General features: G+C 45.3%; 1 protein-coding gene across 4 annotated transcripts in view; it reads right to left on the reverse strand.

Annotated features, from left to right (window-relative positions):
- Window positions 1–1,085: 1,085 nt before the first annotated feature.
- Window positions 1,086–12,829, reverse strand: part of Otud7b (OTU deubiquitinase 7B) — a 59,732-nt gene continuing 47,988 nt past the window's right edge. For 3 of the 4 annotated variants that reach the window (XM_021265858.2, XM_087213373.1, XM_021265860.2), the window contains 6 exons: window positions 11,849–11,961; window positions 9,865–9,992; window positions 9,400–9,549; window positions 8,533–8,647; window positions 7,480–7,564; window positions 5,105–6,420 (listed from right to left, as the gene is read on the reverse strand). In XM_021265858.2, the coding sequence (XP_021121517.1) occupies window positions 5,215–6,420; window positions 7,480–7,564; window positions 8,533–8,647; window positions 9,400–9,549; window positions 9,865–9,992; window positions 11,849–11,961 (1,797 nt within the window). In that variant the 3' untranslated portion in view covers window positions 5,105–5,214. Of the gene's footprint in view, window positions 6,421–7,479; window positions 7,565–8,532; window positions 8,648–9,399; window positions 9,550–9,864; window positions 9,993–11,848; window positions 11,962–12,829 lie in introns of all 4 variants that reach the window. The other variant, XM_004853949.4, reaches the window with a different exon arrangement.

A 12,829-nucleotide genomic window follows, 5' to 3' on the forward strand; every position in this document is an offset into this window, starting at 1 on the left:
TTAATGAGCTGCTTTATTGTGTTCGAGTGTGTACAAAGGCAGCAGTGCTTAGATGGGGCCCATTTTCCAGTGACGTTCCTCTCCCCTCCCCCAGCAACACACCCTTCCGGCCTTGGCTTTAGCGCTCAGTCCTGGCGGGCAGTGTGGAAATAATGAAGATATTGTGAGCCAAGAGGTCAGTCTAGAACGCAGATGTACACACCTGCTAGGAGGGGCCCAGGAGTGCAGAAACCATAAAGGCTCCTGAGCACAACTCACACCCCCACTTCAGTGTCCTAGGGGAAGACGACAGGTCCCGGTGTGTTAGAAAACAGTAACAGCATGGGAAAGGTGCGTGCCACAATCTTAAAATTCTAGTATGGGATCCACTTCCTTCTCGCCGCCTCTTCACTCGAGAGCCTCGTTCTATCCGAGGTTGTGGGAGCAGCAGAATATAAAGAAAAAAACGTCAGGGGAATGAGAAATAAAACTGGATGTCTTGGCTCAGCACCTAACCAGTGATGCAGTGGGGACAGCAGCTGGGGGCTAAGACAGGAAGCCCATCTCTGCACCCTGGCACAAATTTACTGGATGGAAGGGTGGAGAGACAGGAGGCTGTATCAGATTTTTCCATTTTCAGAATCATGCTCTGGTTGCAGATTTGTGCCAGGAGGAAGGCTGTGGGGAGGGGCAGCGGGAGGAGGGTGGAGCCGAGTGACTCAGAGTGAGTCACGATCCAGTTATACGCACAAGCACGAGAAAAGAGGCCTCGGTCCTCCCGCCCCGCGCCCCTTACCCACTGGGCCAGCAAAGGGAGGCGGCGTGGAGTCTACGTGGGGACGTAATATTTTGTTAATCAGCTTAAGTGCGGGGGGGAAATTCTGCTTTGGAGGCCGGGTCTCTTCAAAAGAGACTGCGTGTAAGAGTCGCTGAATCTGCAGTTGAAGGGCCTGGGGACAAAGAAGGAAATGAGAAAAATCTGAGGTGCAGGTGATCCCAGGTGGGCAGGGACTCTGCTTCCTACCCGTGGCTGTAAACTCGGGGTGTTGTCTCCTTGGAGAAGGAAGACAGAGTCCGGAGGTGTCAGAGTAACTCAAGAGACATCGTCTCTGAACTGTTCCTTTATTAAGAAAAATTGTGACGGAAACCTTGGCCATGTGGCTTAAAGGAGTAAGAACAGTAAAAGCTAGGTTCTCCTAAGTCCTTGACAACCAACTCCCTTCTTTCTGGCTTATTATTTCCCAAAGATACAGCACAGTTACTGCTACTTTTTGTTTTATTGGTCTGTGAGCTTTTCTTTGGGGGGAGGGCAACGTCCATTCCAATGCCCTGCACAGCACTGAGTTTAACACCATCCCTACTCCTTAGAGACTCAATCTTTTTTGAGACAGGATCTTGCTATGTACTTCAAGCTGGCCTTGAATCAGGGCAATCCTGCCTCAGCCTTCCAAGCGCTGGAATTACAGACATGCACCACCATGCCCAGCTGAGACTCCTTTAAAAAACTAATTATCGGCCGAGGGATGTAGCTCAGTGGCACTGTGCCTACTTGGCAAGCGCAAGGTCCTGAGTTCGATCCCTGGTAACACACACACACATACACACAACCTAATTATCTATTATTGAGGGGAGACTTCTAGTTGACTCTTATAGCCCTAAATAAAACCAGCAGAGGATTTGGAAGCTTACCCTGTAGTAGATTTGCTCCACTGGGAACTGGATAAAGAATATAGCACGAAGGAATAGCACTGTTACAGAAGGGGGAAAATAACCCTGAAAATCTCCCCTTTCCATTAAGAACTTCAGTAGGTACCTCAGATGCCCTGGATTAAAGGAACTAAGAGCACTTAAATTTAAGCCTGAGATGATGTCATACTTCCCCAGGGATAGAGTCCCCCCTCACTCACATACCTCTCATGAACCACGAAGTTTTCTGTGGTTTTTTGAGACAAGGTTTCGCTATGTAGTTCCAGCTGGCTTTGAACTATGTAGCCTAGGCTGGCCTTGTAATTGGCAGCAATCCTTCTGCCTCAGCTTCCCCAGTGCTGTTTTACAGGTGTGCGCCACCTCGCCCAGCACCAAAGAAGTTTTATTCTGAGTACATGGCATGTAACACTCTCTCCCTTGTCCTCAACATGCTGCTGCACAGGGCTGCTTATCCCATTCCTCATCTTCCTAAAATACCACAAAGCGATCCTTGTCTACCTTGATTTCCCAAGCATTATTCCTTAACTCATCCTACACTAACCCTCCTCAAAAGAATCATGCAGACGTCATTATTCTCTATTTTTAAAATATCCATTGTCTCAGAGTCCCTCATCCTTAGAATGTTTTCCAAAGCCTTACTAGTTACCATCTCAAGTAAAAAATAATTTATTAAGGGCCCAAAGCCCTAATCATATTCACCCCAGGACTCCCTTCTCCTCCTCTAAATTTCTATCTTTTTCCTCTTGAGGGCAAAGGGAATTGGAATTTGATAATTTATAAATAAAAACAAACATGATACAAGGTTTCTGTTTTTGTTCATCTGTCCTGTTTTTAAAAACAGAAGTGTTATCTAGAATCTCATAACAGATCCAAGTTCAAACACCGCAGACTAGGGGAGAACCGCCTTCCCCGGTTTTTATTCTGGGAAACCCCTGGTCTGATCCCAGTCCTCTTGGTCCAGGCCAGCCCCCTCCCGTGACGTCCTGAGGGAGGGAATCAAGCTGTGCACATCCAGGATGTGGGTCTGAGTGCAGGAGAAGGGGTGGAGGCTCACGAAGTGGTCTCACCAGTGTGGTTCAAACCCCAGAAATGGGAACGATCAGGGTGATGTGAACAAGGCATTCACCTCGGGTACAAAACGAGAGATGCTTAAAAGCCCATGAACCAAGATAAACACTATTTTGGTGCAATATACATTACAAATAAAAATTAATGTGGGTCTCATGATGAACAATGTATCAAAAGTGTAAATAAAGACAGGAAGCATCCCTATATTTGCTCAATCCAACCTTGCTTCCCACATTGTAATTCTGATCCTGTCTTTACAATTTTGATACTGTGTTCAACATAGATTTTTGGCATTGATTTTTTTAAAGTTCTGAATTTTTTTTTCAAGTATTATCTTGATTACTAAGCGCCCTTTTAAATTTTGCAACTATGGGGAGTGCTTGTCTCAGATGCCGGCTCTGCCCAGAAATACACATATCCCCTCCTGTGGAGCCTAACCTTCCCTAAAACCCTAAGAATTAATAGCCACATGAAGTGATTAAATCAACAGACCAGCAAATTTGGAAAAAGTGACTTTCAAGTCTGTTAAGGAGAAAAGAACCTTTCTAAACTGAGTAGTTTCAGTGAGAAGGTCTTTGCTGGCTTTTACCAAGGGGAAAACGAAAACTTTCCTGACTGGGCAGAGGGAACACATGCAAGTAAGTGCCCCAACACATACACACACACACACACACACACACACACACACTCACACTGTGTGTGCCCTGCATCAGAATTGGGGATTATATTACATGGGATGGTGATTAATACAAGCCTCAACACAGAAACCCAAGTACAGAAAAAGAGCCCCCAGTAACATTCTGGACACTTAAGTGCACTTATTCCCCTTCTTTATATGCACCCTGGAGTGTATATAATTGCATAGTTTGTTGTATTTTTCAGCAAAAAAAAATATAAAGAATAATTGGCCCAGGATAGGTCTGGTTTAAAGCTCTTAGAAACGGCTCTGGCCAGAGCACAGGCTGTCCAGACTTGTGCTTTGTGCAAAATGCAAAGGGGCTCCCCCTACTGTGTTCACATCCCCACCCCTACCCCCTGGAAAACAGGGTTGAGTCAGGGGAAAGAGAAATCCAGACAGATCAGCTCATCAGGAGTAATATGTGATCTGTGGTTATAGTTCACTAAAATATATTTTTCTTAACTACCATTTTATAAATTGCCCCAACCCCCAGTCTATGTTTCAACATCAGTCCTAATATCAAAAATATCTTTTCTTACAAAGTATTTTATTATTATTATTATTTTAATAAACTAACCACAGATTAAGGTCAACTATGGCTTAACAAAAGAAGCCGGGATGTTAAAGTTCATTCTCCAAAAGTAGAGAGGAAGGAGAAAGAATCACTTAAATAGGAAAAAAAAATAATAATTTTTAAAAATGTTTTTGTTGGGATATTGTCTCTTTCCTTAAAAAATTTAGTCAATAAAATAAGTTGCTTTCTACAGAAACACAGCAGCAGAAGATGGTAGTGCTTTATGTAGGTTTTTGGTTTGGTTTCAAACAGTCTAGCCTAATGTGTGTCCTTCCCCACCCTGTCCCCAGGTACTGCACGCTCTAACCCATTTATGGTTATTGCTAAGTAGTTAAAAAACAAAGCACTCTGCACCCATTCACCTGGAGAAAATTCAAAATAAACAGCTGTTCTTCTCACTGCTGTCTTTTTTCTCAGAGGAAACTTTTAAAAAATAAAATTTAAGTGTTAAAAAATCATACCCTTCTTAATTTAGCTGAGCTCAGCCTTCAAAAAGGATGAGGAAAAGACAGGGGCAGTCTGCGTGTCCTCTCAAACTAGCATGGACAACAGATGACTGCAGAAGGAAACAAAATTTCAGAGGAAAAGAATGCCCTTTTACGTTCCTGCCTTTGTTGTCTTCATAAACGGATTTTAACTACTTCCTTTTCCTAACAAGTACCCAAGAACACACAGTTCTGCCTTGCCTTTCCACATCCTTCAGAATTTACCCAATCCTAATTATACCTTACTAAAATCAATAGCAAATCTGTCCAATTACACTCTCAACTCCATCACCATGTGTTTTTTTCAAACCTAAGAGAACTTTGGTCAATCTTGTCTTTAACTGCCTGAGAACCTCCTTTACCTGTAACACCTCCCCGACATCAGCCCACCTCCCACCCCGCACACCAAACCTTCCCCACTGCTTTCCCTTAGGTTCTGGGATGAGACCCAAGGTGTGAGATGGAATCACCATCTCCCACTCTCTCATGTCTCCTTAGTCCCATCAAATCAAGCTCTGCAAAGCAGTACAGCCCTGGGCACCGTCCAGCCCTACCTGCTCTTATCAGCCTGGCAGCACTCCAGCTCGCACACTTAAAAGTTCCCAGCCAGGCTCCCACAAACATTTATGTATTTGCCCCATTAACGTGAGGGCTGGGCCTTGATGAGCCAATGAGTCACGCTTAACTTTCTTTAGCCCCCTTGACCTCCAAGGCCCCACCATTCAGAATCTGTGCACCAGTAGCTCCCCACCAGGTTCACGTTCCCTCCTCCTCAGTTCTTCCCTATAACAGCAAGAGCAGAAGTTGTTTGTCTCAGGGTGTCCATAGAAGCTGCAGTTCGGTTGTTTGCACTTGGTCTGGGTTGAGGGAAGCCCCTGGGAACCTCCAGCCCATCCATCTGGCTCAGGGGGTTCCCTGTAGCCATTGCTATAGGAATCAGCCACGCGGAAGCGGGGTGGCAACAGTGTGCCCCTGGGAACTCCATCCTTGGAGTGAGTATCTGGCTCCAGAGGTGGGACGCTGTCCTGGTGGGGGTAAGGTCGCCCAGGAGGACACTGTCTGGGGAAGGTAGCATATGGTGGTAGCACCCCCCCACATGGACCCCCTGCCAGCTGCCTCCTGGGTTCCTGGCAGTGGACTCCACCCCCAGAAGGCCGAGGGATGGTAAAGCCCCCAGGGTAGCCAGTTGAAAAGGCCATTGCCTTGGATTCTCCTGCAGGCGCAGTCAGCTGCTCCTCCCCATCTGGCTCTGGTTTTTTGGCTGGGGGAGGCCCACTCCCTACCCCTCCATTAATGATCTTCCTCTCTGCCTCCTTCTGCTTCTGCTCTGCCAGGAATCTCTCCTCCGCATCAGCAAGGTACCGCTGGATCATCTCCTCCTGATACTGTTGACGGTGACCCATCTTCAGCGTTCCAACAAAAATAAATTTCCCTTCCCCTTGCATTGCGATCCTCATAATACTCAGGCTTTGCATCACTTCCTGGCTATACTTGCTTCCCCCATTACCAACAGACTCAGATGTGGGCTTCTCAGACACAGGCCCATCCCCGGCTCCCTCTTCTTTGCCACCCTTCCAACTCTTCAGTGAGTTTTTCTTCTTTTTCTCCAGTGTCTCAGTGCCACTGTTTACCCCTGACCCAGTCCCTGCCCCGCCAGGCTTAGAGCCTTTGCTGTGCATCAGGCCTCCCATGTTCTTTTTGAGCTTGCTGCCCAAGGTTTTGCCAAAGCTGCCAAGTTTGTTAGCCACGGAATCTGCTCTCTTCTTGTCCTTCTCCCGATCTCGCTTGGACTTCTCTTTCCACTTGTTGCCCTCATTGCTGGTAGAACTGCTGCCAACGGACTCCTTGTCTGATTCCCCAGACTCAGGTGTGGACCGAGGCTCATCTCCAGCTGAAGCTGTGGGGGACTCGGGCTGCGCCAGAGGAGCCTGGAAGAGACCAGAACAGGGCTGACAGTTATCCCACGACTGAGGCAGTGCAGAGCCCCTAGGAACCCGAGGCCATCCATCATATCACAGGGCTCCCTGCTGCCACTGCTCTAGGGCTAGGACTGTGGATAGTGAGTGCCCTTCAAACTCCGTTCTTCGAGTGACTGCCCAGCTCCAGAGAATGGCTGTTGTCATGATGAAGGACAGACACTGGGGAGGACACTGTCCTTTGGCTCCAGTCAGCTTCTCATGGGCCAAGGAAAGATGTATAAAACATCTTTTATCACGCCCACTGCAATGACTCCCTTTTATAGCAAGGAGATACTGCAGTGAAGCCTGACTGCTCTTCAGATCAATGAGCGATCATACAATACACAGCCTCTGGCTGAGAGAATATTTTAGAGATACCAAAATGTTTATTATAAATTTCTCTATGTCAAATCCTGTTTAAAATTAATTTCAAAGAAGTCTTGACTAACCACAACCAACCAAGCCTGACCATTTTGCATCACCCAACTTTGATATAGTCAGCACTCTGGAGGTCATATGTTTGCCCTTGCTCCTGTATCCCTGTTCCAGCTCAGAACCCAAAGGACACGGAACTGTTTCAGATACTGTGCCTCCTTCTGGTGGCCCAAACAGAGGTCCATCCACAGAGAGCTTGAAAAAAAGCAACAGCAATCTCACCTTTACTGGAAAGTCAAGAAAACCTTAGAAAATGTATTTTAGAGATGTGGCTATAACTCAGACATATAGCACTGGCCTGGCAGGCACAAAGCCCTGGGTTTGATCCCAGCTCAGCAGCACTGCTGGGGGTGGGGGAACGGACAGTATGTGAAAGCAGAGCCTGGTTGGAGAGATGTGGACCACACAGAGGACTAACAGGTAAAAAGGCAAGAAAAAGAATTCTTAGAACTGATCTAACATCTTTCAGTTACTCCTAACCCCAACTCATAAGCTAAACTAAGGAGATTTAAAAGACAAGCACCACCAGGTCCCTTTGCTGTCCCTGTCACTGAATGGGAGGACACAGAGGACAGGGCTGGGAGACAGCATCACCTGTGCATCAAAGGACAGTGGGATCCACTTCACATTCATGTAGCTATGCAGCAGATGCAATTTGACCTCCAGGGACAGAATTACACTATGGAAAGGAGAAAAAAAAATTTAAAAATTAGTGACCATATTTAAAAGAAAAGCACTGTGACATAGTTGGGAAGGAGAATTGAGTCCTACATGGCTTAGGATTCAATTAAGTTTGAATTATAGCTTTGTGATCATGACCAAGTCATTTCAACCTCCCAGAAATGCAGCTGGGGTTGGTAATGGGTACTGAGAACAGGATCTGTCCTGTGGCATTGTTGTGGAGATTAAAATAAAATAGTGTCTGGAGAGTAAGAAATACTAAACAGTAGCCATTATTATTACTATTGTTGTAAGTATTATTTAGATGGAGGTTTTGATAATTAGGTGAAAACTTAATTTCTAAAAAGCCGTAACTGGAATTTAAAATCAAACTCAATCAGGCAGCTCCCAAAGGAGCAGAAGCCCAAAGAAGGAAGTACCAGGTACAAGGGAAGGAAAGAACTTTTATATTCCTATGCTGTCCGTTGGGAAGCTGTGGTGGGTGTCAAGAGGAGGCTAAGCAGGCTACAGGGGAGCAGGATGGGGAATATGGGAGGAGAAGGAATGTATTTTTCTTGTTGCCTAAATTCCAGAAAGAGAAAAACCCAAAGCAAACTATTTCAGTCAACTATTTAAGACTCCTCACACATCGGCAGAGATAAAAAGTGTGATTTGATTCTCTTGATCTGATGACTGATTTGCGGGAATTCTGGGGTATATCAGAGAGCAAGACCACGCTTCCTACTATAAGAAAGGCACAAGCTTGAGACTCCAGTACTCCCTTAACTGTCACAGACAGACAAAGTTGCTACAAGATGCAACAGTCCTGGTGCCCAACCTGGCTCGCACCTCACCGTCTTCTCAAACAAACTAGAATTGGAATGTGAGTGTGTTGCTTCTGAGCTAAGGAAAAATCCCCGAGATGCGGCTGCTGGATGTGGAAGAGATCGCAGCTACCAAGAGGTGGAAAGGCTGGGCCTGCCTCACCTGGCCAATCGGACATTGTCACTGTCATCTTTGCCCCACTCCCAGCCTTTTCCTGGGTCCACTGCAAAGTGCAAGGGCAGCAGCTTATGCTCTGAGTCTGTAAGTGGGATCACAGCTGGGGAGGAAAAGAAACATGGCGTCAGGGTGACTCTTCGAGAGAGGAGGGCATCTGAACACACTATGACTGTATACAGGTCTCCAACTATAGGCACGTCTTGATTCTTGCAGATGAATTACCCCAACATTAAAAACCAATAGGCTAATTTTCCCCTACCACCCAGCATACAATGTAGGCCACTAATCTCTGCGACTCCCCACCAGTCCATCTAACTTTCATCATGTTCTCGCCAGTTGCGTGTATTCAAAGAATTCAGTCACTAAGATAAATGCAGCAAAGCATCATTTGGAAGGTTCTACAACCTTCATGCATAAGCCCCTTACTCCAGAATAGGCTGTTTTTCCCCCAAGATCTTTTGTGTGTGTAACTGAAAACCCTGGTGAGCCAGGCATGGTCTCACATGCCTGTAATCCCAGCACTCAGGAGGCTGAGGCAGGAGGATCACCATAAAGTGGAGGCCAGCCTGAACTACATAGCAAGACCCTGTCTCAGCAAACAAACAGGCCCAGGGATATAGCTCAGTGGCACAGTGCTTGCCTGGCAAACACAAGGCTCTCAGTTCAATTCCTGGTACCAAAACAGACAAGACAAAAAAAAGAGAGAGAAAACCTAGTAAAACAGTATTAACATGTATCACCTGGGTTTGCATAGCCCTTAATTCTTTCCTCCTACATTAGCTCTCGTTTTCCTTTCACCAAGTGAAAACAATGCAGACGAAATGATGCTAAGACAGACACCGCATCCATCACCTTGTTCCTTGGCATTCTCCTTCTGCTCCATGGACACAAGTGCAGAAAAGTGGGCCTGATCATAGGCGAGCACCAGAGGGGATCGGTGACACTGGCTGATGGGGACCTCCAAGGGCAGATAGATTCCCCCAAAGGGAATAGGGGCAAATGCTGCAGAAAACCAAGATCATTACTAAGACTACATTCTTACCTCTGAGCAATCCTTCCACTTCCCTCTGCCAACCCAGTCCCCCCTTTCATTCCAACTTGTTTAATAATTCTTTCCTAAAAAGCCTTGTCAATTAATCCCAATGGCTTTATAAAGTGAAGAAAGTCTCTTAAGAATTTTGCATTGCTCTAATTCATACTTTTTCTTTTTCCTCCAAGTGTCCAAATATCCCACTTTCCTGCCCTCCTCCCAGTGCTTAGCCAAAAGATCTGCAAATGGGGGTGTTGGGGTACAGTGAGACTGACTGGCAGACTGACCTTCCCCTCCAGAGTCCCTCAGCATGGTGTCCGCCACCACAACTATCGGCCTTTTGAGCACATGAGCGAGGACAAAGACGTGGAACTCTTCCAGGCTCTCATACACAGGCTCTTCTGAGCTCTCCACCCTGGATTGCGCAGATGAGAGTGGAAGGGGAACAGCAGAAGGGAGAGAGGGAAGAAAACAAAACAAGAGAGCCCTGAAGACCAGTTCTGAAGAAAAGGAAATAGGAATGTCCCTTTCTGGTTTCACAATTTACTTAAGGCTACCATTGACAAAACTGATTATTTTACACTGTTGTGGTTGTTTCTACTTCCATTTCTCCAGTGGGAAAAATCTAAGAAAAGAGAATGTGAAGGCCCTGGGGTTAGAGTAGTCTTAGGAATCGTGAGGTAATCTTTATCTCTTAACGTTCATCCCACTCAACAACCTCCCCCAATTCTCTATCCAGCAGCTGAATACACAACCGCATCATATTATCATATTATCGTGTCACGCAAAAGACATCTTCTTCCCATGTTCACTTTCTTAAGGACTTTCACCACTACCCAGGAGCTTAATGAGAAACTGGAGAAATAGTCACTGTTCTACTTTTCTTTCTTTCTCTTTTTGGAGACAGGGTCTCACTATGTAGCCCAGGCTGGCCTTGAACTCAAGGTGATTCTCCTGCCTCAGCCTCCCAAGTGCTGGGATTACAGGTCTGCATCACCATGACTGGCTTTTACTGTTCTTTATCATTTAGCATCAATTAACCTGGCTTGATCAATTCCATTTCCTAATGTTCTTTTTAAAACATTTTTATTTTATTAGGACATGTTTGCAACACATAATGATTCATAGTGGGGCACTGGTACATGTAGATAACACACCTTAACTCTTTCTAGGTCTCCTTCCTCTCCCTGCTGGCTCCCTCCCTTCATTTCTTGGTACTCTTCCCACTTGTAAAAGACTCTCATACTCTCATACCTGTCTTCTCACCTATCTCCAATCTATCACCTTGTTCACACTCAGGGCCCTCTTGCTTGGATTATTCCTACAATTGCCTGTATTCTCCCTCCTCCCACCTCATTATCTGCTCCAGTGTCACATGTTCAAATACACAATTTGCTCCTGTCACTCCTGTTCTTAAAACTTCCTAGCTCCCCCAACTAAACCTCAAAACAATGCTACTCAACACTGGGTACTTATTACAAACTTGGGATTTCTGGGCCTTACATCATTCCAACTCAATTATACTTTCTTGGGGTAGAGGTCCAGAAAGCTGCATTTTAAATAGTTCTCCCAGATTATTCTTATGTATAATAAAGTTTGGAGAGGTTGTAATTTTTAACTTTCTACTATGGAAAATTTCAAAATTTTAAACACATTGAATACTAGGAGAGAATATTAAGTGTTGAGGGGAGCTCAGTGGTAGAGCACGAGCCTAGCATGCCCAAGGCCCTAGATTCAATCCCCAAACAAAGAAACAAACAAAAAAATTACACTAACTTCTCGTGCATCACTTAGCTTCAACAATAATAAATAAGTGGCCAATTTTGTTTCACTTATACTTTGGTCTATTTGCTTATCCCTTCCCACTCCCACTCTGCTAGATTATTTTGAAGCAAATCCTAAATATTATATTATTTCATTCATTTCAGTTTCTATCTCTAAAAAACCAAACATGTAGACATTGTTCATGTTTTCCCGACTGTCTTTTAAATGTCCACACATTCCATGGTACAAGAGAAACCTCAGCATGGCACACACAATGTGGACAGCCCAGCCTCAGCTATCAATTTGTACTTCTTCCTCTAGCCTGGCAACACACAACTGCCCAAAGTCCCTAGGACAGGCTGCGCTGTTACACATTTCTGTGCCCGAGCCATGGCTCCTCTTTTCTTCTAACATCCCCTTACCACAGAGCCCTTTCTCTGCGGGATCTCAGTCCAGTGAGGCCTCTAAAAAAAACTATTTGAGGCTTCCTGACTTAGCCTTACTCACCCTCCTCCATTGGCTCCATTGGTACCAAGATGCATTCGCGGCTCACTTGAGGCAAGCTTGATCAGCTCATTCCATTCCTTCTGCCATTCTTCCTCTGTGTATACCAGTCCTGACTGTGAAAGACATGCCAGGGACATCAAGCAATCAGAGGCCAGGTTCTAAGAGGCAACACACACTCCAACTCACTCACTGTGAGCACTTGATTTACAACTGTGGTATGAAGTTGAATCTCTCCTCTCTTTCATAGTTGAGATCCATAAGAGAATAGCCCATGAGCTTTCTCATACTCCATCTTCTATTCTTTTTTGGGTCACTGCAACCTGGCTTCAGCTTCTGCCTTGCATCCTATTCCCCCACGCCCCACCCATACTTCACCTACCTGATTCTGCCAAAGGACAACAATAAACAAAATTGCCAAATTTAGTGTACTCTTTAGTTCTCATCTTTCTTAGCCCTCGTGTGGTTTATTTTCCTCCTTAAACATTTTTCTCCTTTAGCTTCCACAATGCTACCTTCTCTTATTTCTCTGAACTCTTGCTGCTCCCCCCAAATTGGGGGTGAGCCATGAGTTCAGCCTTGCTGCCCTCTGGGTGATCTCTTCAACTGCCATAATTTCATCCACCACCATCTACATGCTTATGACTTTAAAATCCCCTCTCTAGTCCACACTTCCTCTTAATTTCTATGCTCACATATACAGCAGCCTAATGAATATTGCTACCTACCCATGGCTACCCAAAACTCTATATATAGTTGAAATGGAACTACTGTCTCTTCTAAAATCTCATTATTCTATCTATATTCCTACCTTTATGAGTGAGTAGCACTACCACTCAAACGGCCAAACAAGAAACCAAGGAGTTATCTTTCTTTTACCCACCTCACATCTAGATCCCTTCAGTCAACAGCTACTAAATGTAAACTACTTCAATGCACCTTAACTGGTTTTACTACCTCCAGTTATGTGCTCTTCCGATCCAT

This window comes from Heterocephalus glaber, unplaced genomic scaffold (genome assembly GCF_053883595.1).
Source record: "Heterocephalus glaber isolate CG9 unplaced genomic scaffold, H.glaber_assembly_v1.0 deba00001442, whole genome shotgun sequence".
NCBI classification, from domain to species: domain Eukaryota; kingdom Metazoa; phylum Chordata; class Mammalia; order Rodentia; family Bathyergidae; genus Heterocephalus; species Heterocephalus glaber.